General features: G+C 47.9%; 1 protein-coding gene across 2 annotated transcripts in view; it reads left to right on the forward strand.

The window, feature by feature from the left end:
* Nucleotides 1–3,412: 3,412 nt before the first annotated feature.
* The window catches only part of LOC147633227 (pantothenate kinase CAB1-like), a 74,962-nt gene continuing 50,427 nt past the window's right edge, over nt 3,413–27,947 (forward strand). Inside the window, exons 1-5 of one of the 2 annotated variants that reach the window (XM_086806242.1) lie at nt 3,413–5,176; nt 5,287–5,368; nt 5,555–5,632; nt 5,780–5,844; nt 5,950–6,209. In XM_086806242.1, coding sequence (XP_086662368.1) covers nt 4,390–5,176; nt 5,287–5,368; nt 5,555–5,632; nt 5,780–5,844; nt 5,950–6,209 — 1,272 coding nt within the window. In that variant the 5' untranslated portion in view covers nt 3,413–4,389. Of the gene's footprint in view, nt 5,177–5,286; nt 5,369–5,554; nt 5,633–5,779; nt 5,845–5,946; nt 6,210–27,947 lie in introns of both variants that reach the window. The other variant, XM_086806241.1, reaches the window with a different exon arrangement.

The raw sequence follows: 27,947 nt of genomic DNA on the forward strand, positions 1-27,947 counted from the left end.
GTCATTGCTTCACTGAGCCGCCTTAATCAGCTTGAAGTAGAGCTGTGTGGAGAAGATGGGTGTGCACGCCTGGACTGTTAAAGCAAAGAGAGACATATTGGGAGTAGCAACTGCATCTGTTGAAGTCACGGTCGTCCCACGAAGAAGAGGGCACAACCCCTTAAAAGCCTTGCTTTCTCCAAATTCAAATTCTACCCAAACCTCCTCGTCCCCTTCTCGAACCTCCAAATTCTTGCCACGTGGCAGCTTTGTGAAACTCTTCCTTAAGATAATATAGAGACATATGAAGTTGCTAGTTTGAACGAAATTAGGCTCTTGGCAAGACCCCATATTAAGTAGGGCTCCCTTATTTTAAGAAATGATTTTTCCTTATAAAACCCACATATAGTAGAGATTCGTAAACATAGATTTAATGGGTTCGATCTACTACTGCCTACATTGCATGGTGCTACCTTGTATCTCGTGAACCCGTAGGTGTGTGTATGTTTGTAAAAAGGGTATGCAGGGGATGTAATAAAAATCATTCAACTTCTTTATATTTTTAAAAAAAGGAAAACATAGATTTAAGAGTTTTCTTTATTTTGATTGGTTGAAAAATATGTTTTTTTAAGCACTTAACCCAAGAACCATAAGAAGGTGACTTTAACTCCATGTTAACATTCATGGTGGATCAAAGCCTAATAAATCCATATAATGATAATGAAATGAGTAAGATCATTGTAAACTTACTAAATAACAAAGAGAATCAAAGTCAAATCATTGACGAAGTACCAAGTGTAACCATTTATAGATCCAAGACATGCTTTACACTCCATGGTACACCTCATTTGTCTATTACTCTCCATGAGAGAACTTTAACATCATCCATGATCTCATAGGTCTCTACACCTTTTCACAAATTACATCGACCATGTACAAATAGCCTTTATCCCAAATGAACCATTCAACACACACAACTTAGCCAAGGAAGGCCTTTTCAACAATTACATTAACCATGTATAAATAGCCTTTGTCCCAAGTCAACCATTCAGCACAACACAACTAAACCAATGACCACATGGTTCATGCTAAAGACACGACATGCCACATCAACACAAATGTTTTTATAGTGTCTACTCTTACCTTACTCAACCCTTTTGCTTTGTATGCACATCTTTGACACATCTCATAGTACTAGTGAGTCTTTCCTTCAATCTTCTCACCTTATTGTATGGTTTGTCCAATCCTCAATTTCAATCCACTTTGCAAATAATCATAATATTTTTTTACCAACAAATGGTGGAAGCGATAAAAAGAGATAGATATATAGATAGCTAGATGGACACATACACAAAGAGAGAGAGAGAGAGAGAGAGAGAGATCCTTATTATGTTGCAACAAAAGTTGTGAATTTTTTTTTTATGAAAGTAGGTTTGGATATGTTTCATATATTATGAAACTTTTGTATACGCTTTGGTGATTGGTTTCAAAATCTTTGCGAGCATTTTGTCTACACTTGGTTTTATGTATTTTGTGTTTTGTTGCATTTTATATAAACAAGACACAATTGTCCATTTTTTAAAATTTTAGTCTTTTAAAAACTAAAAGAGCATAGAATCAAGGATTTTTTTAAATGTTAGTCTTTAAAAACTAAAGAGCATAGAATCAAGGATTGGGTTAGTAATACACAATTGTTCATTTTCTAAAATGTTAAGTCTTTAAAATTAAAAGAGATAGAATCAAGGATAGGGTTATTGTTGATACATAAACGACAGCAATCATTATCTCTCATATAGGCAAGCCATTACCTTCAAGAAAAACTTTAGGTTTGAGAAGGACGAGAGAAGGTTTAAATGGAATTGTAAATTGAACAATTTCTTTTTTGAAACTAAGTAGTCTTTGGAGCTTATGATTATGAATTGCTTTTCAATGTCAACATTTAGTCTATCCATTATTCAGACACACTACAACTTAGATGGAATTAGAATCTTGGTCTCAACATAGAGGTGAAAGCTCAAAACACAAAGCCCATAAGTAGAAGTTTTCAACCCCATTGGAAAAAAAAATGTAAGTTTTAAGAACAAACAAATTCAATTGTCAAATACAAAGTTTGTGCAATCTCTTATGTCAAACAAAATAATATTTGGAACTTATGATTGTGACTTTTCCACAATATAGATGTTTAGTCTACTTTGAAAAACTATACTTTAGAATGGATTGGATTGTTGAGCTCAATATAGCAAGCAAAAGATCATAAACTCATTGAGATGCTAAAGTTGGGGCAAAGCCCATGGGCGCATGAGTTCTTAACCCCATAGAGGTCTCCAACAATTTAGATACGACTTTTCAACTCCTAAAAGTTTGGAATGTGCTTGCTCTTATGTTATGCTCATTTATCATTCTCTTCCATTTAATTAAAATTTGAATACTTTCTACATGACTTACCGTAGCCATGTGTTGCTCCCCCCTAGTTCACAGAGTGTTAACCATCACATTCACTATCATGTTGAGAGGAGCCAACACTAAGTGGCCATCACATGGACACACATAGATAGATAAAGGATCAAGAGTCCATGTGCATATTCGTTGGTGTTATTTGGTCATGTGAAGGGTAAATTATCGGTGAGCGCCTTGGACAAACTTGCACAAGTCAAACCACACACTATGTATGCACACAAGATATCACTAGACTATGGGATGTTTAAAGACACTACTCTTGTTCAAGACCATCACATCATCTAGCAATTATTGGAAGTTACGTATGACCTAATAAAGAATGTGTTAGTGCAAATGGTGGAAGAAGGTTGTGGGTGAGGGGTTGGTAAGCAAGTCTATCATTATAAGCAAATCTATCATCATAATCATTTTTCACACCTATTGGCCTTTTTCGTGTGTGTAAGAAAACCATGGGCCATGGAGTTAGTAAACTTGGACGAGAAATGTTATCAATCAATTGATGAGCCCCTCGCCCTTCATTTCATGTGTACCCACCACACTGTAGCCGGTTTTTACATGTCTAATGAGCTCACCACACCACACCAAAACTTATATAAGGATAACGCAAGCAATTGTATCGACATATTATGTATTCACATGAGCAAGGATATCACTAGAGTTTGTGCTAATTCGGAGGCTCCACCTCATGGCACACACATGCAAAATATTATCCCCCTAAAGACAATCTTGCCCATACATGGACTACTCCCTTTCCCATCATTTTTAAAGGCAATGGAAAACGATCGCCTCCCCCCCACACACAGCCAAAAAAACGAGTTCGCGAGTTCGAACCCTGTTGTACTACACCCCTAAGGCGTCTCCCAAAAAGACTTAGATCCTCGCCCAAAAAAAAACCCCAAAAAATAATAATGAAGAGAACACCAAAAGGGACACCACCCCACCTCGCCCAAAAAAGACCCAAAAATAAATAATAGGAACACCCACTCAACAAAATCCACGGAAAAAGCTTTGAAAGGATCACAGCCGTCGAAAGGCATTTCTGCCATGGTAAAAGGCTAGGGTAGTACGTGAAGGTGATCTTCAATTTCCCAACATATGCCTTTGTGGAGCCACGCAAAGAGCTCTCTCAATGTCAACAACAAAAAGAAAAAGAATCATGGCTTTCTCTTTGTTGGGGCGATCATGCAGAGCTTGATAAATTTTATCGGCAGTTGTCAGCAGAATTAGCAAGGTCTGTTTACTCCCTTAAATTAATTAAACTCCTCTCTAAAGCTGTTTTCTCCAATGATTATATATACACAGTGATCTGACAAGAGCCCTCTTTCGAGCTCTCGATTCGACACTCTTTTAAGTGGGGGGTTTTGGCAAAGCATTGCTTGCTTTTTATGAGACACAGACTCCTTTCCTGGCAATCCATACACACAGGGTTTTGGGTCTGTTTAATGCCACACACCTTGTGGGTTACCTTTGCATGATCTGCCCAAACTTGTTGAGGTCATAGAGTCAAGATTTGTAACCAAACCCACCCCCCCAACCCCCCTCAACCCACTGCCGCTTGATTCAATTTGTGCAAGGTTTAGGCAGTCCTCAAGCAACCTTAGAATCTCCTTTCTTCTTTGTGCAAGGTCCTGAAGTGGTTGAAAATTGTCCATTTGAAGGACTTTAAAGCCCTAAAAGCATATTGGGAGGGCACTTTGTTATTTTTTCTCACCTTTCTTGGATAATTATCCGCATGGAAGGTGCCCCAGTCTCAAATTTTAAGGTTGGGCTGAAGAAGCTTCGTGCAGCTTGATTTGTATAAATATCAAGAGTGGGTTGGCTATATTGTCATGTCAGCCTGACAGTCATTGTATTGGGTGAGATTTTATTGTTGCCTCCATCATCATCGATTGAACACATGATGAAGACACTTAACATGTGCACTATGCTCTGCTTTAGCTGAAGAGCCTCCATATGCTTTGCCATCCTATTCTAGATTTCTGCCAAGGCACAATGAGTATTCCCACGAAGACGTCGCTAACCCCTCTGACCATACCAGACACTAATCCGGACAAAGAGTCAGTCCGTGAAGCCTCTTCTGGGGCCAAATCACTTCACCAGTGCGCCCCGTTGAAAGCAGATTGTCTCCTATCACCTGTGGATCCCGCAAGATGGAAAGGCGCATCTTCTCGTGCACGATTTGGGCTCGACATTGGTGGTACACTTTGCAAAGTAGTTTATTTTGAACCATTTGACAACTTTGACTCAGGTACACCCTTAAGCAGAGGTATTGACTCATCCACGTCAGACTTGTGCTCAAGAGTGATTGAAATTGATAAAGCACAGGGTAGGAAAGACATGCTTTTCAGTGAGCCAGAATGTGGAAAAAACTTTCTAGAGAAGCCGTTTGGTTCAGAGGATTGTTGCTACCAAGCTGGACAAAATTTGCCGGACTTCCACGAGGTTAGTGAGGAGTTTGGAGAACAAACTTCTTGCATGACGTCATTTAATGGGTCATGGAATGGGGAAAGCAATGAGCAAGATTGTGTCAGTAACGGTAATGAAGAGAGAAGGTTTCTCAGTACCGGCCAGTGTAGTAAGCAACTTTCAGGAAGAGAGGAAGCTTACGACGGGAAGTTGGATGATAATGGAGATTATATTTCCAATGCCAAAAACTTCAATCAGGTTTGCAAGATATGGATTTCGAGCCATGATCCCGTTCTCCTGCCGGGTCGGGGCACGCTTTACTTCAAGTGTTTTGGTATGTCATTATAGTCATTCAAAGATGGCTACTTTAAGCTTTTTATTTTTATCAGCTTCCTCAGACTTGGAACATAGTAATGTGATTGCCTGTCTCTGCGACTCTTGCAGAAACTTGGAGGATGGAGGAATTTTTATTTCTAACAAAAGAGCACTCTCTGGTCACAGGTAGAAGGGCCCTTGGAGCAACCGGGTATGAAGGCTATATTATGCATTTTATGCTTTTTTTTTCAAGTATTGTGTGTGTAGATACATTCAAAACCCCCCAACACCCCCCCTCCCCCCCCGCCCTGGCCTTGTGGCACCTTCCCCCCCAACACGCACGCATGCGTGCACCATTTAGAATCTCAAGTTGCCATCAAGGATTGTGACTATGCAGGGGGGGTGCAAGAAAGTTTGGTCATCAATTTCTTGAGATTGCTGGTTTGCAGCTGAACCGTGCCGATGAGCTTAAAAGGTTGGTAGCTCTATGTAGCAGGAGAACATTTTGACATCCTAAGCGTGCACTTTCTTCATTGCGTAGTTCTCAATACTGCAGTCTGATACCATTTTTCATATATTCATATAATTATGCCATTGGCTTATTGGAGTGTTTTTTTGGAAGCTTGGTACGAGGCATTGATTTTCTCATGAAACATGCTCAGCATGAAAGCTTCGAATATCCAAAAGGTCTCCAGTACAAGTTAATTTTGAGGTTTTCAAGAGACTGTGGATCAATTTCTGAGACATTTTTTTTTCTTCTGAAAGTGGTTTTTCTAATTAAAAATTTAGCAGGTTCTTTCCAAGGAGGAGTGATTCAAAGACCTTTCAGATTGTCTGAAGACAGCAGTAATGATAGCGGTGAAAACCTTCCAAAGGAAGAGAGTTTACTTTCTGTTTATCAGCTTGATAAACACACACCTGCATCGGAACAGACTGGTAATACTATGCAAGAACTGGACAGATCAAATATGGGAGCGATAGTTCTACCCAGGGGTCCTAGTGAAAGTGGTGGATGGCATGAAGGCGGTCAGACATTGTACCCATATCTTGTTGTAAGTGAACATTGATATATTTTGATAGCATGCAACTTGCTAACTTTTTTTGGTGATGCCCATGGTATGTGCATGTAATATGATATATTTAATTCAAGTGCAAAATTACTTTCACATTAGCCATACCTTATGAGTTGGAAGATAAACTTGTTTGTCAGAATCTAAATTCATCCTGTTAGTTGTATGTAAACTGTAGTTCCGTGATGCATATGAAATGTTCACAAAAAAGGGCATTTGGAAAATTTCCCCCAATTTCTTTGGTCATGGAGTTGGCTGACCAGGCCCACCGGCAGTAAGGAGTGGGAAAGCTATAAATTTCCTTCCCAGGCTGTTAGAATTTTTCAAAGTACTCTTTAACACTTTGCAGGTACACAGTACAATTTATCCTAATTCTTCTTGATTGATTCAATTGCATAATTCCCCAAATTCTCAAATCCAGAGGGCTTTCTGCTTTATTCACTTCCCATCCATGAACCAGCCTTGCACGACAGCTGATCCTCAAGACCCCCTTTTGGAATCCCCACTATTAGGGCTTCTATTATGTGCTTGACTGAGTCTCCCCTTGTCCAGTCGTTGCCTTCTGGCCAATTTTCTTTCCAAGGTTAAACTCCTTTGGGCCTTCACCTATTAACACCTCAATTAATGCATTCCTCTTCACATTGACTAGATAAAACAGGACCCAGGGACACACATCGAACCAATCAGTGACGAATTCCAACAAAACCACTGGGACCACAACTTGATCACATCAGGGCAGCTATGGGCACTGGTGGAACCTGAACAATTTATGGGCATTTTATGTATGTACATATGTACATATTTTATATATGTATATACATACATGTTAGAAGTCATCTCCTGTCCAGTTTTATACACCAGGGCCTTTGTTGTGGGTGTGCCCGTCCTTATGAGGTGTTTTATCATTTTTCCCCACTCTCCGCATTTTTCCCCTATTTTTCCCATATTTTCTGTGGCTTGGGAGGCAGTCTAGTAGTTGCAGGAGGACCCTGAGCCTGGCCGACTGCATCTGTGACATGGCCGACTGCAGTGCATGAGTCGTGGGACTCTTCTGGTGCTGGCCGACCCATTCAGATGCTGGCCGACTGTGATTATCCAGTCGTGGAGGTTCCTGTGTCCAGTCGGCTGCCCTACAGCAGGCCGACTGCTGAACTGAATCCAGCGCAATGCCTGATGGTCAGTGCGGACCTCGAAGTCACGGCCATACAGGAAATGTTTCCAATGTTTCAAGGCCTGTATAACTGCTAGGAGTTCACGATCATAGACTGAGTAGTTCTTTTCGGCGGGCAGTAACTTACGAGACATGTAAGCTACCGGATGACCATTCTGTTGCAATACACCTCCAATTGCGATGTTACTCGCATCGGTGATCACCTGAAATGGTTCGTCCCACGAGGCAAGGGCTAAACAAGGCGCTTCTGACAAAGCCACCTTGAGGTTCAAGAATGCCTCCAACGCTCGTGGAGTCATTCGAATCTTTTGCCTCCTTGTTTTCACTCCCTTTAGCAGATCGGTGAGGTCTGCCGAGAGGTCAGAAAACTTGTCAGTGTGGGTGGAATATGCCTGGCATATACCCACAAATGATCTAATGTCATAAGCGGTCTGAGGTACTTCCGAGTTAACAATCTCGGCCACTTTAGCCGGATCAAGTCGTATGCCTTCGGCACTGATTATATATCCCAAGTAATGTACCTGGAACAGATAAAATTCTGACTTCTTTTCATTGACATAGAGCTCGTTGCTTTCCAGCAACTTAAGGACTTTCTCCACATCAATGTCATGCTGCTCAACTGTAGCTGAAAATATGAGTATGTCGTCCAGAAATATGAACACACACACTCCAATCAACTCTCGGAAAATACGCATCATCATGCGGTTAAATGTAGCTGGGGCGTTCGTCAAACTAGTGGGCCCGTTCTGTACGGAAAGCTGTCTTGGGGATGTCCCCCTCAACAATCCGAACCTGGTGGTACCCACTCTTTAAATCCAATTTAGAGAACACCTTAGCTCCATTCAGCCTCTCGAGAATATAGTCAATTCGAGGCATCGGGAATCGGCTCTTGATAGTCAGCTTGTTGAGTGCACGATAATCGACACACAACCGAGAAGACCCATCTTTCTTCTTGACAAATAAGATCGGTGCTGCAAATGGCGACACGCTGGGGCGGATGAAGCCAGCTTGCAACAATTCTTGGAGTTGGCGGTCCAACTCCGATTCCATTGCCTTAGAAAGGCGATACGGAAACTTGCTCGGGGGTACCGAGCCTGGGAGGAGGTCAATCTTGTGATCCTCCGGTCTAGACGGGGGAAGCTGGCAAGGGAGACTGTCCCGAAGAAAAATCTTCTGGAACTTTTCATGGAGAACCGAGTACTTCTCGGAAGCACTGGCCACCGTCTGGGCTGTCTGGATGTAAATCATCGCACACTGTGCGCCTTTCCTGACTGCTTGCTTAGCCTGCAAGTGGCTTATGAGCGGAAAGTTTGGAATACCTGGCTCACACTTAATGGTCACCGGGGTGTTTGACACATTCCGATCAATCTGGAACGTGTGCTTGTCCCACTTGACATCAGGAAGAAACTTGTGAAACCACTGGATACCCAAAATTATGTCTGCTCCTACAAGAGGGGCAACCATAAAGTCACGCACAAACTCTATGCCCTGAATGACTAACTTAGCACCGAGAGCTTCATACTTGACGCTCGTTGTCATACCTGTGCTAAAACCCTCAACCTGTTTGTCCACCGGAGTCAGCTCGAAACGGGCACGCCTAGCGGCCTCTTCCGTGATCACATTCTCCGTGCTGCCGCGCTGTCAAACAAGACGACGACTCTCTGGCCACCTATGTAGCCAAAGGACTTGAGCAATTCGTTGCGCTCATACTCCTGGTCATGGGCGCCCTTCTGCTTATCTTCGAGCTCCCGGCTAATAATTGCTCCAACTGAAGCACCGGGGGTTGAAGAACTAGGGGTAGCCGCTGGGGTCTGTGTGGGAGCTGTGCTCACCACGGAAGCTGTGGAGGCGGCGGCGGCCTTTGGAGGCTTCTTCGGACAATCCCGAGAAGTATGTCCTTTTGTGTGACAAAAGTAACATCTACCCTCCTTCCTGTACTGAGAAAGCTCCTCAGCACTCAACTTGCCACCTGTCTTGCCTGCCTCCGCTTTCTGGTCTGGAGTAAGCTTAGACGCATTGTTCGAGTTCTTGGAGCCAGAGGCTCCCGGGCTCTGTCCTGGGGAAGACCCCGTCTGGTTTTGGCTTTTGCCCCCCGAGGCGTTAGCCTTGGGAGAAGCCGGCTGGGAAGTCTTGGGCTTGCCACCATTGTGTTTCATTTCTGCACTCTGCGCAAGCGAGAGTGCGTCCTCAAAGGTGGCTGGCCTAAACATACGCACCTCCCATTGGATTTGCGTGTCCAAGCCATACAAAAACTGCCCTTTCTTGTCTGCATCAGATAAGCCTAATTGTAGACACAAGGTCGAAATTCTATTGGCAAACTGAAGGACTGGTTGCGCATTCTGACGCGCACCCCTGAACTCGTCTTCGAGTTGCTCAAGGTAGTGGGGCGGTAAAAACCGTTGCTTAAGGTCACGGACGAACTCGTCCCACCCATAAGCTGCCATACCTGATCTGGTGTGGGCATGAGCCCACTGAGTCCACCAAGGAATGGCCTCACCTTCCAAGTACCAACTGGCTAAGATCACTTTGTCAATATCTGATTTCCTAACTGCGGCAAAGTAAGCTTCAAATTGATGTAACCATGAATACAGAGTAGTGGGATCGAGTTTACAATTATACTTACTGAAATTCATTTTCTCGGGAAAATGATTCGAGGGCGCTGCCGGTGTCAATCTGGCGCCAAAGCTCTGAGGTAACGCTCGTGTTCCACTCGTCGCATGGCGTCGTCTTCGCGTTGTCGAATCTCCAATGCGCGCATCTGCATCTCAAGCAAGGAGCTTGGCTGCGGCTGTGACCCTGCGAGAGGGTCCCTGTGACGAGGATCTGGTATCTGGGATACGGAAGGAGAGGGAGGAGGAGATGGAAAACGCGACGCTGGAGAGTGAGAACGCTCCTCCAGAGCCAAAATCCGCGCCTTCTGCTCATCCAACTTGGTTGTCTGGTCTGCGATTGCTCGCATCATCTGTTGGAACATGTCTTGTACACTCAAGCCGGGTGCCCTAGCTGGGCTGCCTGGTGCACTCTGGTCCCATGGTTCTGGTTCTCTCTCGTCGCCGAAGTTCGCCATAGCGGGAAAATGCAGTTCCTTTCCGGAACGCAATCTGACCATCCACTATCTGTGTGGGAGACTTCCGGAGGCTTCCGGAGGCTAAAAACCAACCGTCCTTCGAGGGACAGGAGTCACTCCGAAAGGGGTAGTCCACCGGCGTCTAAAAACCAACCACACGAGCGAAAAAATTTTCTGGTTTTCTTTGCTGAATCTTTGTCCTTGAAGTGAGCTCTGATACCACTGTAATATGCGGAAGCTTCGGAGAAGGATCGGTACTTCAAAACTCAGAAAACAGCACTCTTTTCGCGACGGAATTAACGCACAAACTGAAGACGATGTGCAGAAAAATAGAGAGAGAAGGGGGAGATGGAGAGGACACAGTATTGGGTCCCAATTACCCTCTGTAGGGCCCCCACCACGGATGGTGTGTTTGCTTTATTAGAATGATGTAAATCTGAAAACAAATACAAAGCACTTGACCTTTTCTTGGCTGGAAAACCTGCCCTTGACCTTCAGTCCTTCACCCCTTTGCTTTAGCAATGTTCTTGGCTGTCCTGGCCCTTGTTTGCTTGGAGCTCTTGGTGAATTATGAGATGAGTGAAATGATTTATGTCTTGGGTATTTATACCCTCTACTATATGCAGTCGGCTGGCTTCAGGGAGCTCCACGACTGTGTCTTGTTAATAAAGTGCTTGCACACTTATAATTAATGCTTTCACACTATGCCAAATACTGTCCAGCCTGCGCATATGTTCTGGGACAGCATCTTGACTGCTGGGCACCATGCGCATGGGTGTGGGACTGCCCCCCACACCTGGCCGACTGGCTGGGTAGGGTTTCTAACCCTGTCGGCTGCCTGTCCAGCAGCCCTAGGGCTGGCCGACAGCCCTTCCAGCCCAAGCCATGGCTGGTGGGCACAATGTGGGCCCTCCTGGCCCCTTGGGGGTGGTTCTACACCTCCCCCATGCCCATTCTACAAGTGCAAGTGCAAATCCTCACACTGGGGTAGCCCTATGGCTGGCCCCATCTCTACATGCAAATCTACATGCCTACAGAGGCCTGGCATCCAGTTGCAAACCAGATACACAGAACATCTGACATCATTCCAGAGGGAGACTCACAGCGCGGACTGGCACTGCTTCATGTGCAGGCCAGTGCACACCTGACCTTGGACTCATGTGCAGGACAATGCACACCTGACCTCGGACGACTGAGATGGATCCCTGGTTGACTCGTCCCGGACTGGGCTCACATGGGACCAGTTCACCATCCCAGGTCCTGCACCTTCTGTACAGAAATGTCTACGTGGCATCCAAGTGCGGGATGCACGTGACACCTTGCTTCTTCTCAGAGGTGGCCCATGTACCAGATGGATGTAAAATCTGCGTTCCTTAATGGTGACCTGCAAGAGGAGGTGTACGTTGAGCAGCCTCCAGGCTTTATTGTTCCAGGATCGGAAGGGATGGTTTACAGGTTACGTAAGGCCTTGTATGGTCTTAAGCAGGCTCCCAGGGCTTGGAATCGGAAGATTGATTCCTTCTTTATTTGGACTGGATTTCAGAGATCGGTTGCAGATCCGAACCTGTATCTCTTTCGGGAACGCGGCATGGTCACACTTATCATCCTTTATGTGGATGATCTCATTCTCACCGGCGGTCATGTGGAGCACATTGGAGTGACGAAGGCTGCCTTGTCAAAGGAGTTTGAGATGACCGACTTAGGCTTACTCCACTTCTTTTTGGGATTGGAGATCTGGCAGACCCAGAGGGGGTTTTTTTGTCCCTCAGCAGCGGTATGTTCATGAGTTGCTTGAGGCCTTTGGGATGGAGAACTGCAAGCCTATTACTTCGCCGATGGACCCGAACACAGAGTTAACCGTTACAGATCCTTGTGAGCCAGTTGATGCCTCGCAGTACCGGAAGTTGGTTGGTTCATTGATCTGGTTGCTGAACACCAGATTGGACTTGAGCTTCTCCGTGGGGCTGTTGAGCTCTTTTATGCAGACACCATTGAAGTCTCATTGGGACATAGGATTGCGGATCTTGCGGTATCTGCAGAGTACGAAGGATCTGGGACTCTTTTACACATGAGGGAATGGAGTCAAGCTCCAAGGTTGGAGTGACTCAGATTGGGGAGGAGATCCAGACACGAGGAGATCTACTTCAGGATACACTTTTACCCTCGGCTCAGGAGCAGTTTCTTGGAGCAGCAAGAGGCAGCCAACTATTGCCCTTTCTTCGACAGAGGCAGAGTATCAGGCTGCTTGTGGTGCTGCTTGTGAGGTTGTATGGCTGCGGAGGCTGCTAGGTGAGATTGGGTTTCCACAGAGGGAGCCCACAATCATCCAGTGCGATAACCAGAGTTGTATAGCTATTGCTCGGAACCCGGTCTTCCATGCCCGGACCAAGCATATAGAGATACAGTATCACTTTGTACGTGAGAAGATCTTGGCGGGTGACATCTTGCTACTTTATTGTTCGACGGAGGACAATGCGGCGGACCTCTTCACGAAGTCTCTACCTCAGGCTACGCTCAGGCGGCACTCCAGCTCCCTTGGGTTGGTTTCACAGCCAGGAGCTGAGAGGGGGTGTTAGAAGTCATCTCCTGTCTATTTGTATACACCAGGGCCTTTGTTGTGGGTGTGCCCGCCCTTATGAGGTGTCTTATCATTTTTCCACACTCCCCGTATTTTTTCCCTATTTTTTTCCATTTTTCCTAGTGGTGGGAGGGTTGCCAGATGATGCTAGGAGCACCACAGTGCTGGCCGACTAGATCTTCATCAGTCGTGGGCTTCAGGGCTGCTTGCCGACTGGTTTTCATCAGTCGTGGGCATCTGTATGCTGGCCGACTGCATTTATGCAGTCGTGGGACTTTTTCTTCAGTCGTGGGCACTCTTGCTGCTGGCCGACTGCCCTCTATGAGATGTATATATAGCCCCTCAGCCCCTACCACTTTCTCATTCAGTTTTTCCGGGATCTTGTGTATAGAGAAGAGTTTACACACCTATCTCTCTGTGTTTCTTGTGCTGTTTATTTTCTGTAGTCTACTTGCTCTTGTCTACCCAAGTTTGGTTATCATTTCCGCTGCATATTCTGACACCCGTCTCCTTCACGCCCCCCGCTCCCCCCTTCCTGCCCGCCCCCGCCCCCCTGCCCGCCCCCGCCCCCGCCCCCGCCCCCTGCCCACCCCCGCCCCCCGTCTCGCGCTTTTCCCGCCCCCATTCGCTCCCCGCTGCCCCCTTTTTTCCGCCTCTGTCTTCCACCCTTCCCCCCCTCTGTCTTCTTCTCTATCTTCCGCCCCTCCCCCCTTTTTTGTCTTCCGCCCTTCCCCCTCCTCCCCTCCCCGCTCCGCTTTTTCGTGCAGCTTGGTTCTTGCAGGACCCTCCGTCTTCGCTTCGTCCTCGACTCAGCTTCAGACTCCGATGGAGGTCCCTCCCGCCTCACCTCAGAGGGACTCTTCTGCAGCCCCCTCGCCCGCCCCTGAGGATACCCCCATCAGGCTTTCTCTTTCGCTAGAAGAGGAAGCGAGCCTCGCCGCAGAGGTGGAACGCCTCCAGGCACACTCCACCATTTGCCGTATAGTTGGCACTCGCCCCAGCAGAGGCGAGATCCGGGATCTTCTCCAGGCCCGCCTTCTTGCAGATGTGGGCAAGATCCTGGACGTCCAGTTATTGGGCCGCGGACACTACCAGATTGAGTTCGAGACAGCCCAGAGCGTGGCCCAGGCCCTAGCCATGAGTCCCCTTGACATCAGGGGCGCTCGGGCCTTCTTCAGACATTGGCAGCATGGTTTCGACCCAGCAGGGGCCGAGCAGGGAGAGCGCCTATTCCATGTCACAGTTTGCTTTCCTGGACTTCGCCACGAGCACCTTCCGCTCCTCTCTAGGATAGGATCATTGGTGGGCTCGGTGCTTGAGACTGGTCCCATAGCAGCTTCAGTGGTGGCTAGAGCAGCTGGCCTTCCTTCGGTCAGAGTTTTGGTTCCCGACATCTCCTCCCTTCCGAAGGTCATTCAGTTACCTAGGATAGGGGGGGGGGGGGGATGGATCGATCAAAGAGTGGAGCTTTCGGGGCACCCGAACTAGTGTTTTATATGCACGCAGGTCGGCCACCTGGCCAAGGCCCTCGCAGGAGACCCTGACCTTCATCGCAGCAGCAGACCTCCGATGGCCCGCCCACAGATGCGGCTCGGCAGGCAGCCTCTGAGACACCTGCTTAGCCCACAGAGACCTCTGATTGGCAGCCTGGACAGGAGCGCCGTAGAGGGAGACAGCCACAGCAGCATGCCCAGAGACCAACGCAGCAGCAGACACAGCCTCAGCATCATTGGGTTCCAGTGAGGAACAGCTTTGCTCCCTTCCAGGGGGAGACCCCAGCGCAGACTGAGGATCAGGAGATGCCAGCACCCCCCCCTCCCCCGTCCCCCCCTCCCGCCTCGCTTCCACGCTCGTCTCCTCTCGTTCCCGCTCCCGCATTTCCAGTGTCTCCTTCCCCCCCCCCTTCTCCCCCCCCCTCCTCCCCCTCCGCTCGCCTCAGCTCCCCGGGAGGCACTGGCAGTACCCTGGCGCTCACCTGCAGTCCGGCGGGCACTGAGCACCGACCTTGCTCGTGCACCGCAGAGGAGACCTACCATGCCGATTCGTGCTTCATGGATATCCTCTATCCGCAGTCGGCTGAGTAGTCTCGACACTAGATAGCGCTCGGAGGCTTTCGACTACTCCTTTACACGCCTTTTTGGAGCGGAGGGTCCCCATGAGCCAGCACCCATCAGAGTTCATGTGGTGATACCTCCGGCCCGAGGGGAGGAGGCACTTGATTCAGCGGTGGCCTTCTCCTTGCCTCTTTGCGGCACTAGCGACCGGGAGTGGACTATGGATCTCGCTCTTAGTATTTTGCGGACACAGGCAGTTGAGTTTTCTCACCATGTGAGCGATTTGGAGATGACAGACGTGATAGGCCGACTCTGGGAGTTGGCACATTTCTTTGATACCCGGAGTGCGGATGCCTCCGAGAATCGACATTTGGTGGTTTGCATAGTGGTAGATCGAGACCCTGGCTATGTATGCATACATGAGGTTTCTCTCTCCGAGCGGGAGGCAGTCGCTATGGGACACAGCCACTGGCGCTTGGTCCGAGACTCTTGCAGCACACCGGATGGACAGATTCGTAGCCGCTCGCATGGGGATTACTCTCCATCCAAGCCGCTTGAGAAGGCCCGCCGTATGGCTGAGACAGCCTCCACCTCAGCACGTCATCCATGAGGATCATCTGATGGAGCGTGGTGGCTCCGTTGGCATTCTCGCTGGCACCTCTTTTTCCGACCATGCGCCAGTTATTTTGACACTTGAGGAGAGGACACGGGAGACCAGCTTGCAGTTGAGGATCCCAGAGAGGATACTTACAGACCCCGGTCTTTTTGAGGACATTGAGAGGATATGGCATGATAGCCAGAGCTTTGGCCTGGATGGAGCAGGCCAGTGTGCCCAGGGACTCATCGAGCTCAGCTCTTTTTTGCACGCCACAGCCTTGACACGACTGGGAGAGACACAAGAGCGGGAGCGTTGCTTGAGACGTAGCCTTGCTTCGCTCCAGCGTCTTCAGGAGCAGCTGCCTACATGGGAGTGGGTGGCGTCCCAGCTGAGCCAGGCACGCCAGGAGGTTAGAGAGGCAGAGGAGTAGAGACACGAGTTCTACTATCATCGCCAGGCCCCTCAGGGGACGTAGCTTGGTGATAGACTGACTGGGGAGTTTTTTGAGATCACCGGACCCCGCCATGCTCGAGCAGGAGTACGCGAGCTCAGGAGGCAGGACGGATCGTTAGCCACTGAGCCCGGGGAGATTAGAGCTATTGCCACTGAGTTCTATAGAGACTTGCTTTCAGCGGAGCCAGCCCCACGGAGGCACGTGATGCTTGCAGACAGAGTGTGTGGGCCCATGTGCAGAGGAGGGTCACAGATCGTATGCGCACAGTTTTGGGTAAGCCCTTTGAGAGGATGAGCTTGTTGAGGCTTCGAGGGTCCTTCCGCGTCATAGTTGCCCTGGGGAGAACGGATTGACGCCTGCCTTTTTTATGCGCTATTGGGACCTTTTGGGGCCAGGTCTCCGCGGGGGTTTTCAGTATGTTTTGGACACTGGGGTGATGCCACAGAGTTTTTCAGAGGGCTTGATCTTTCTTATCCCCAAGGGAGAGGGAGCGTCAGATGATATTTGGCATTGGAGGCCTATTACGATCCTCAATACTGTCTACAAGGTCCTAGCAAAGGCCTTGAGTTTGAGGATCCAGCCCTTCCTTGGGGATTTGATTCATGCTACCCAGACAGGATTCGTCAAGGAGCGCAGTATCCTGGACAACATTTTCACCTTCTGGGAGGCGACGGCCCGAGCTAGATTTCTCGGTGAGGACTTGGTTGTTATGCTTCTCGATTTTGAGAAGGCATACGATAGAGTCGATTGGGGTTTTCTAGAGGGCACTATGCTTCGCCTGGGTTTTGAGTTCGAGGAGTGGCGGCTCTATATTCCACAACTCGTAGCCAGGTGTTGATGGCATGAGGACGGGGGCCGAGTTTTGAGTTGACCAGATCAGTCCATCAGGGATGCCCTCTTGCCCTGTTCCTTTTTCTTTTCTTTGCAGAGGCTATGAGCATGTATCTGACAGTAGAGGAGGTTAGATTGAGAGGACTCCAGCTTCCAGTCCGGGGTGAGGACCTGCTCGATTCTGAGTTTGCTGATGACACGGGATTGTTTTTGCATGGCCAGGAGGCCAATCTACAGAGGGCAGAGTAGTCGCTACAGGTTTTTGGTGTGGCTTCGGGAGCATTGATCAATTGGCGCAAGACAGTGGCTTTTTGGATCAGTAGCGCTCCCGCTCCGGCATGGAGCCCAGACCCGGGTTTTAGATGGATTCCTCCTGGCACAGCAGTGCGGTATCTGGGATGCCAGATTGGACTTGATTTGTCACCTGAGCAGCAGATCGCCCCGCTTCTTCTGAGCATTCGGAAGAAGCTTTTATATTGGAGTACAGCTCGGCTATCCTTGGTTGGGAGGGTGGTGGTGACAAATCAGGTGCTTTTAGCGACTATGTGGTATATCACGTCTTGCTGGATTTTCTCGAGCTCTTGCATCAGCCAGGTACAAAGGCGTGTAGGAACTTTCTTTGGTCTGGACAGGATGGTCAGCCGGCCCGGGCTAAGGTTGCTTGGGCAGTTATTACTCTTCCGTTGGCCCAGGGGGGCTTGGGCATTATAGATCCAGCTGATCAGAGTAGAGCCTTGTTGGGGAAGCTTATTGTTTGGGGGCTGCTTCCAGGCGATGAGCCTTGGAAGGAGCTTCTTTTTCAGCGACGACTGCAGGCTAGAGCTCCCCCAGCAGGGGGGACTTGGGCACCAGAGATTCGGTGGATCTTCACAGAGATGAGGACAGGCCTCAGTAGAGGATGGGAGGACAGATTTGCCTTGAGTATCCTGCGAGCTTGGGAGTTGTTGAGACCGGGGCTTTCTCAGAGACCTCCCACTTGTGATGAGGAGCAGGCCAGACAGCTGCTCATCTGGAGCCCCGCGGTACGCACAGAGCAGGGTCATATGCTGGGTTCTCGGCCTCGTCTAGCCTGGGGACCTTTGGCGGCAGGCCCAGCACGCAGTTTTGGAGATTGGCAGGCCTTTTGCAGTCTCCCGGAGGAGATCCAGGCGGAGAGGCTGAGTCACTTCAGAGGGGGGCTGATTATGAGGGATGACATTCAGGAGGCACTCACTGAGGAGTGGTTCACGCCTTTCGAGCTAGCGGCCCCACGGTGGATGGGTGCCTTTACACAGTTGGGAGATCCTGATTGCTGTCAGAGCTTGCACTGAGGATGGTAGATACCTCTACTATGAGATACACGATGAGGGCAGACTTCAGAGAGTGGAGGCGGAGTCGCCTTTGGTTGGAGAGTGCATCTTTCAGAGGATATGGGTAGTGGCCACCGCTTCTCGGAAGTGGCATATTGATCCAGACCCTGCAGATGTGGACTCTGATTGGCGCATATGGGCATACGCTGCGCGCCCCTTGGCCCGGCTCCAGTGGGACCCTGGCGAGTACGAGTGGCATGATCCTTATGCGTCCCTCGAGGCCACAGAGATCACCTTTTTTTAGTACACTGTTCGGTTGGGGAGGCATATTTTGACTGCGAGGAGGATGGTCTCTCCAGCTGCATCGGAGCATTGGCGGCTACAGGGACTCTCACAGGAGTTCTTGGAGGATTTTTGGACCAGGCTCTGGGCTAGCAGACAGGCACGCAGGATCTCGGCTTTCCAGTGGTGGTTGGTTGCAGTTGGCACCTGGCTTGTCTACAGTGGCCTTCCGCCGGCCTGCGTCCGATGCGGCCACCCATTGGAGACACAGAGACATTGCCTATGGGACTGTCCACAAGCGCAGCAGACATGGCTGAGGATGTTGCGCGTTTTGGCCCCCCTCTCTCCAGAGGGCATGTATACGTGGGGAGCCGCTGCTTGGTCGACTTCGTCAGGGCCAGCTCTAGGATACGAGACGGAGCAGGACAGCCAGGCCATCGGATTCATTGGGGGCCAGCCTAGCCTTGTTCCTTCACCGGATTTCTCGACAGCCGGCTGGACACAGGAGAGGGATTTACGATGGGAGCTCCTCAGCAGCCTCACCATATGGTTCACTTGGAGAGCCCGTTGTTTCAGGGCCTTTTGAGGGGAGACTGGAGCCACCAGCAGAGACTGTTCAGGCTATCTGGTCGGAGTTGATTCACACCCTGCGAGGACAGTATGACCGCAGTCGGGGTGACTCGGATCGAGTGATCTTGCGGCGCCAGGCCTTCCACACCACTTGGCGCAGCGGCCCTTTCTATACTCTACACGCAGGTACCCCCCGCTGGCACTACAGACCACCTGGTTGGATTTTCCCCCCTCCTATTGTATGATATAGCCTCTCAGTTATTTGTACTTTTATTTGTACTTTTCTGCATCTAGGGAGAGTCTCCCTAGCTGCCTTGATTGGATCTCTGCTCTACCTTCTTATGAGTAGGAGTGGGGTTTTGTAGCCCAATGGGCTTTTTTATAACTAATGAAAGGATCTTTTCTGGGAAAAAAGAAAAAGAAAAAGAAATATGAAAACATAATCATCAAACCAGAGTTTGTCGGAGATGGTTTTTGTAGTCGTAGCCGCCTTCCAACAGACCTCATCAGTTCTTGGAGTGATGCAAGCCTTTCCCTGGTGTTCCGGGTCCACACATTGGTCTGGTGTGCCCGTACTAGCACAACCTACAGTTCCCTTTGATGAAGAACATGCATAGTAGTGTTGTACAACCGCACCAGAAAGGTCTTCCCAGGCAATAAATGATGCTTTGGCCTAACAGCTCGTGTCCAGCCCTACAGCAAGTCAACCAGCATCATAGCCAAGTAAATGTCCACATGTGTGATACGAAAACTGTACAGTCGGTATAGAAGATCCCTTGTGTGAATATATGCTCTTGTGTGTGTGTGTGTGTGTGTGTGTGTGTGGAGTGCGTGTGTGAGAGCATATCTTGATGCAGAGTTCTACACCCACTATTGGGCATTGATGACGTTAGTGGGGATGTCGTAGTATCTAGTCCATACTATGCATAATGGATTTGATAGTTATATGGATTTGTGGGTTGACTACTATGAGTATATAACATGTACGTTCCTAAAAGGTGAATTTGGGCATGTTCCTAGATTCATCTAGGTATATACATAGAAGATGCGTTGGTTGCTGTATGACTGTATGACCAGTTGCAAACTGCCTTGGCTGCTGTATGACTGTATGAACAGCTTCAAACTGCCGACCAGCAGCCTGTAGAGGACATCCAGCAGGAGGTGATGCACGTGTAGTAAATGGTAATCAGCCGACGAGTAGCTTGTAGCAAAAATGATCAGCCGACCAGCAGCCTGTGTAGAGAATCAATCAGCAGTACATGTAGCACCGGTAGTAGAGATGGTTCAGCAGTATCTAGTGTAGCAAAGGCGATTAATAGCACACGTAGAGGTCGACCTGTGTATGGAGAGCCGGCTAAAAACCATCGCTTCTTTTCAGTCGCCTCCCTCCCCTTTCGAAAATTCCCTCGTGCATCCCTTCGTTGAGTATTTCCACCAACCTCCCAACATGTGGATGGTCACCACGTATAGGTGAAATGCCCTCTCCACATGCCTTGGTGGTGTGGGCCACCGGGTTGGCCTCGGGCACATTTTATTAAATGCCCACTCAGTTACTCCAAATGTGAACCTGCAAACGTTATAACATTACAAAGAAATTTTAATAAAAATAACAAAGGTTTTGAGCATACTTACCTCTTGTTCACAGGCCACAAAACATGTTAGAATACAAGGCATTCGCACAGTTCACGGGTAGGCGTCCCAGGCACGTGAACTCGACATTCATAGTAGGCAAACACACGAATACAGGTCACGTGAAAACAATGTCATGCATGCGAACATGTATGCATGTGCACTTGATGTCTGGACAAATCTCCTGCTCAGGGCTGCCTCCCAAGCCCCAGAAAAAATGGGAAAAATAGGGGAAAAATGTGGGGAGTGAGGAAGAATGATAAAACACCTCATAAGGGCGGGCACACCCACAACAAAGGCCCTGGTGTATAAAACTAGACAGGAGATGACTTCTAGCAGGTTTATCCTCCAAGGGTGATGTGAGAGTGCCAGACTCATTTCTCAGGAATGAAGACCAAGACGGTGTTCAAAGTCAGGGCAGGAATGGATTGTGGACTAGATGGAACAGATGCATAGATCTTCGTTTGAGACAGAGTGGTGGGAGAACAGGCCGGGTTTTCAAAGAAAAAGGGTTGCCAAAGATGGATGATGACAGAGGGACTTCAGGAAAGGATTGGGATGATGACAATCATCCAAGAGCAGGTTGGATTCCCGTCATCAAGTTTAGCAGAGGGGGATGTCATGTGCATGATCAATGCCATGGACAAACTTGAGACGCTGATCCAGAAAAGGCAGCCAGATAAAGACTTTGAAGAACCAGAAGTGGAGCACAAGAGGACAAAGGTGGATTTAGAGCAAGGCCTGGAGGGGCTTCTAGACCATGCGTTAGGAGCCAAATTAGGGGGGTCGGCTGAACCAGCATTGGTCGGCTGAAACGGAGGAAGGTTGCAGCCGGTGCATCTTAATCAAGGGAATATTCTGGTCGGGCAGCGCTGAAAAGGAAGTTGTGGACTGTGGACTGGCCGACCAACAGTCGGCCAGTTGGCCAAGCTTGGAGAGGTCCTATAAAAAGGGACCATGTGTAAGGCATTCAACCCTCTAGGGATTTGGGTCACTAGGAGTCCCATAGGGGGACAGTTTGGGGTGTTAATCACCTTTTATTCAAGGCAACCTAGGGCTGTGTGTAAGAGTTCCTTTTTGTACTATAGCAGTATACTGAATTTCCAGCATATCTCTCTCTCTCTCTACTCTCTCTCTATATCTGCGTTTGCATCAGCATGTTGCCAAGAGTGTTTAGGGCTGAAAGAAGACTCTCAGAGCATCCGCGTGTTATAAACTGGTCCAACCTCTTTATGAATTGTCCACCCGAACTTTAATGAAGTGTGGAACTGCAATGCAGAAAAATTTACGATTTATTCATAAAATGAGCAACATAGAGTAAAGTAGTATACTTACCACCTGTCTACATCCCAGAAGCGAGGACAAAAGACAGTTTCACTTGCACGATTCCAGGGTGTCCAGCAGAAGGGGCATCGTGACACTCCTTAAGAATCTTGGACCTAATGTCCAGGATCTGTGGTACACAAATTTTGTCATTACGGAATAGTAAACCATTCCGAATCATCCACTGGCCTCCTGCAGCCTGAATAGTAGACTGCTCAGTCATCGAGTCTTGGTCAATCAATGAGCTCCCGTCCTGGATCTTCTGCCAAAATGGACCAAAATAACTATCAGTCCTGCAAAGCTCTCTCAATGATTGAAATAAGTTAGTAGAAATCTCGGTGAACGACAAAGTATTCACCTCTCTAATCCGACTAAGCGCATCTGCAATACTATTCATGGACCCTTTCCGATAACGGATCTCAAAATCAAAATCTTGCATTAACTCTGCCCAATGAGCTTTCTTGCCTCTCAAATCATCCGCATCACACACATACTTGATTGACTGATGATCAGTCAATACCACAAACTTGGAGCCATATAAATAATGTCTCCAAACCTTGAGAGCATGAATCACAGCATAAAGCTCCTTCTCAAGGGTTGGCCAACGAGATTGAGTGTCGTCTAGCTTTTTACTTTCAAAAGCAACCGGTCTACCATCTTGAAATAAAGCAGTCCCAATAGCATAGTCACTGGCATCAGTTTCAAGAACATAAGGCCGACTAGGATCAGGCAATGCTAAGATAGGTGCTTCCTTGACTTTATCTTTCAAAAGTCTGAAGGCCATATCCAAATCGTTATTTCGAGTGATAGGCTGATTTGACTTACGTCCACGACCTTTCAATAAGTCGGTCATCGGTAGTGTGAGCTGAGAGTACTCCCGTATAGATTTCCGAAGAAAAACAACAAAACCGAGAAAAGAACGAAGTTGTTTCACTGTTCGCGGTATAGGCCAGTCCGAAACCTTCTGAACTCGGTCATAGTCAATGCTCAATCCATCTCGAGTGATCTTGTGTCCCAAGTAAATGATGTCGGTCATAAAGAACTCACATTTACTTAACTGAGCATATAGTCGATTCTGTCTTAAAATAGATAAGACAATCGTGAGGTGTCTGACATGATCCTCAAGAGTACGACTATATATCAAAATATCATCCATGAATACCACCACAAATTTCCCCAAATGTTCACAAAAAAGATCGTTCATCATTTGCCGGAAAGTGGCTGGAGCATTGGTTAACCCAAAAGGTAATATGAGAAACTCGTAATGGCCATACCTAGTCCAAAGGCGGTTCTTTCGACATGCCTTTCATGAATACGTATCTGGTGATAGCCAGTACGTAAATCTATCTTCGTGAAATATTTCGCTCCTGCTAACCGGTCAATCAGGTCATCTGATCTAGGGAGAGGATAACGGTTCTTAATGGTCAGCTTGTTCAATCTCTTGTAATCTATACACATTCTCCAAGTATTGTCCTTCTTTCTCCTAAGCAACACAGGTGCACCCCAAGGTGATTTACTTGGACGGATCTGGCCCATCCTCAAATAATCTTCGAGTTGTTTAGCCAACTCATCTTCCTCAGCTTGGCTCATCCTATAAGGTGGAATACTCACTGGATGAGCACCAGGGATCAAGTCAATACGATGATCTACTGCCCGTTCAGGTGGTAAACCCGATGTTAGTTCCTTAGGAAATACATCTTGAAACGAATCAAGTATCTTCTGTAATTCTTTGCTTTCAAACACACTTAATTCATTCACATCCATGGAAGGGATGAGAAAAGAAGAAAGTGGAATCAATACACAATGGAAAGTGGTATACAAAGAAGAATCCATTATATTTCCAAAATCAATTGTATTTACAAGAGGTCCCTGAGAGGGATGAATACAATCACCTAAAATACTATACTGGGTGTTCTTATGCTGAAAAGAAAAAATATGACTAGACCAATCTATCTGGACTTCAAGAGTCTTAAACCACTCAATCCCTAATAACAAATCTACATTTTCCAGATGCATTACATAGCATTCCAGAGTATCTTTGTAGTCCTGAATCTGGATTGGAAGCATCTCCACCTTGCGATTCCAAACTTGCCTTCCCGTAGGTAGGCGTACCTCATAGGTATGGTCGCTGAGTGTCGTATCAAGACTCAATTTCTGCACAAGTTTGTAGTTAACAAAGTTATGCGAACTGCCAGGGTCTAAAAGAATGTGAATTTTATGGCCATTCACTTCTCCATAAACTCGGAGAAGATCATGCAAGCCAAATACTTTAGAATTGAACAGACAATCAGAACAAGTACTAGGACGAGAAAGTACAGTAATTGACGTACCTGTCAAAGACAACTGGTTAGCTGCCTTTGGCTTGGATCCTGCGTTCGTCTTGGTACCCTTTTGCTTTGGGCACTCGTTACGCATGTGTCCTTTTTCTTCGCAGATAAAAAAACGTCCGCGGTCATTTATGTCTCACACATGTTCCTACCTAACATGCCAGCATATAGCACAGCTGGCACACAGTGAACCATATTCCTTCACAAGTAGCAATGGCTGCACCCCTGTATTCAGCCTCTGTACTAGATAAAGCAATTGTAGGTTGCTTCTTGCTACTCCAACTCACCACGGCACTTCTAAGTGTAAAGGCATAACCACTAGTAGACCTCCTGTCATATGAGCTACCTGCCCAATCAGCATCTGTGTAGCCATGTATATCCAAGCCTTTACCACTCTCATAAAGAAGACCATAATGTGCAGTGGTCTTTACATATCACATAATGCGTCTCACTGCATCCAAATGAGGTTTTCTGGGGCTCTGTATAAATTGGCTTACTAGCCCCACCGCATAACTCAAATCCGGGCGTGTGATAGTCATGTAAATGAGACTACCAACCATCTTTCTGTACATAGATGGATCATCCAACTTCTCACCAAAATCAGCCCGCAACTTCACATTCTGCTCCAAAGGTGTACTCATTGGCTTACACCCTGTCATCCCATATTTTGCCAATATATCCAATGCATATTGGCATTGGACTAACCATGTACCTGCATGGTCTTTGATCACTTCAATTCCAAGAAAGTATCTCAATTCACCCAACTCTTTCATGTCCGTGTCCACGATCTCCTTGGTGCGCTGCTTTTGCTCGCCCCCGAACGGTTCCGGAGTAATGTTGGGGCCTAAAGCAGAAGCCAAGGTATCCATACCCGAGAAAGTAGAGAGGGTAGTGGTCAATATAGCAATGGAGTTCTGCAAAGCTTGCATCTGGGCTGCGATTTGTGCCTGATGTTCCGTCGAAGAAGCTTCGAGAGCTACTTTGAACTCTTGGAAATCAGATTTTGACACAAAATTGTCAAAAAGATCGGCATCGTTACCTTCCGTAGCCGGCAAGCCTTCGCGTTCCACAAGAGGTTCCAACTCTGATTCTTGGGTCGACATCGTGAAGAGGGTAAGTGGAGAGAAAATTCGGTCTTTGCACAATAAAAGTGAGAGGGAACTTGAGAGCTTGAGAGCTTGAAAACTTGAGAGATGTGTGGCAAGAAGCCCACTTAAGGGGTTTATAAAGATAGCCCCAAAAGCCAAAAAATCTCCAAAAGCTAGGCTTAGCTTTTGCTTTTGTTTTGTGTGTTTTTTTTTTCTTGAATATATATATATATATGGATATATATATTCTAAGTTCTTAAAAAACATAAACACTTTTAAACCTTGGAGGAGGGTTCTTTTAAAACTTTTAAAAAAAATTTAAACTCAAAAAAGAGAAAGCCCATAAAAAAAAACGCGTGCTTTCACCTTTTTTTTTCCCTCCAGGATTAACGCTGGTGATTGAAGCTGCCGGCGCATGCTTTCATTCCGGCGGATGCTGTCGTCAGCTGATGTGCTGCCGTTGTCGATTGCTGCCGGTGCACGCCTTACTGCCGGCGCCTGAATGCGTCGCACGCGTAGCCGTCGGCCGGTGCTGCATGTAGGCCAGCCGCGTTAGCCTGGGCGCTTGCGCTAGGTTGGTCGCCTAGCTGCATAGGCCAAGGCGCCTACGTGGGCCTGGTTGCCTGGCTGCCTGGCTTGGCAGGCTTGGCCGCCTAACTTGGCAGGCCTGGCCGCCTGGCTACACAGGCACATGCGCTTGCCTGCTAGCCGCCGATAGCCAACCAGCGTCTCCCGCCAGCGCACAAACCTGCCCGCTTATAAGCGATCCAGCACTTCTCTCGCTCTCGCTCTCTCTCTCTCTCTCTCTCTCGTTCAACGAAAAAACATCGTGCTTTTCTGTCTTCTGCTTCTCACCCGACTTGCTCATGCATATGACTGCACAAACGACTCTCTTCTTTGCCAAGCAAAAGACCCTTCTAAGACTACCATCTCCCATCAACATGGGTCTCTTTGATGAAGAAAAAACACATACTATCCTGAAAACAGCAGTATGTACAGAAAAAACAGCAAGCTTTTCAACACATACCTTTCTTCGACCTCTTCTTCTCTACCTACCGACTTGCTTGTTCACGAGGTATGCTCTGATACCACTGTCAAATCCCCATGGATCTCCTCGTGATCGATCTTGGTTCGAAACTCGAAACCTGCAAACAAACGAACAAACAAACAAGGGGGTGCAGGCCTGACTCACCTCCCAACCATGACAGCCGTGGGCGAGTCCACAGTCTTGGCTGTCCTCCCCACCGAGCCACGAGCTGAACTAACTAGGTTGACGTACCGACCAATCTCCTCCTCGTGACGTCCCACACCGCCACGAAGCTGCCCACGCGGGCCTTGAGATTGCTGCCGGCCTCGGCTGCGTAAAGCAAGTGCACGTCTGCACTAGATCCAGGCTCCAAGACCATAGAGCTCTCACAAACTCGCGAGACTCTCTATAATACAATAACTAACCTTGGCCACCCTTTTATAGGCTCTTGGCCGGTCATCGGGCGTCCACACTTGGGCGCCCACCCGTCCATACTTGGGTGCCCGCCCGTTAGTATATCCCTAACTCAGCTCGTCAATCAGCCTGCCTAGTTCCAAGCTTCCCCAAGCCTCGAAACTAGTCTTGCGTGCGTGTAGCTCACGGTAGATACACACTGTGCACATGACAAACCTCCTGGGAGTTCTTCCCGATTTTGTGCTCCTTGCCTTGGCTTTGAATCCGTGTACTTTCTTGTACCTTGGACCTGTACACCTTCATATGAGACTGATTCAGTGTTTAGCTTTGCTGAGCCTGATGCTCTGATACCAATGTAACACGCGGATGCTCTGAGAGTCTTCTTTCGGCCCTAAACACTCTTGGCAACATGTTGATGCAAACGCAGATATAGAGAGAGAGTAGAGAGAGAGAGAGATGGTGGAAATTCGGTATATTGCTATAGTACAAAAAGGAACTCTTACACACAGCCCTAGGCTGCCTTGAATAAAAGGTGATTAACACCCCAAACTGTCCCCCTATGGGACTCCTAGTGACCCAAACCCCTAGAGGGTTGAATGCCTTAACAATGAGCACATGGTCCCTTTTTATAGGACCTCTCCAAGCTGGGCCAATTGGCCGACTGCTGGTTGGCCAGTCCACAGTCCACAACTTCCTTTTCAGTGCTGCCCGACTAGAATATTCCCTTGATTAAGATGCGCCGGCTGTAGCCTTCCTCCGTTTCAGCCGACCAATGCTGGTTCAGCCGACCCCCCGGATCTGGCTTCTAAGGCATGGTCTAGAAGCCCCTCCAGGCCTTGCTCTAAATCCACCTTTGTCCTCTTGTGCTCCACTTTTGGTTCTTCAAAGTCTTTATCTGGCTGCCTTTTCTGGATCAGCGTCTGAAGTTTGTCCATGGCATTGATCATGCACATGACACAGTTTCCACTCCCGGTCGGCCAAGCACATATTTAGGCGTCCTTTTCTGCATGCTATGAGC

This window comes from Cibotium barometz, chromosome 12, assembly GCF_041138505.1.
Source record: "Cibotium barometz isolate CiBa-2024 chromosome 12, ASM4113850v1, whole genome shotgun sequence".
In the NCBI taxonomy this organism is placed as follows: Eukaryota; Viridiplantae; Streptophyta; class Polypodiopsida; order Cyatheales; family Cibotiaceae; genus Cibotium; species Cibotium barometz.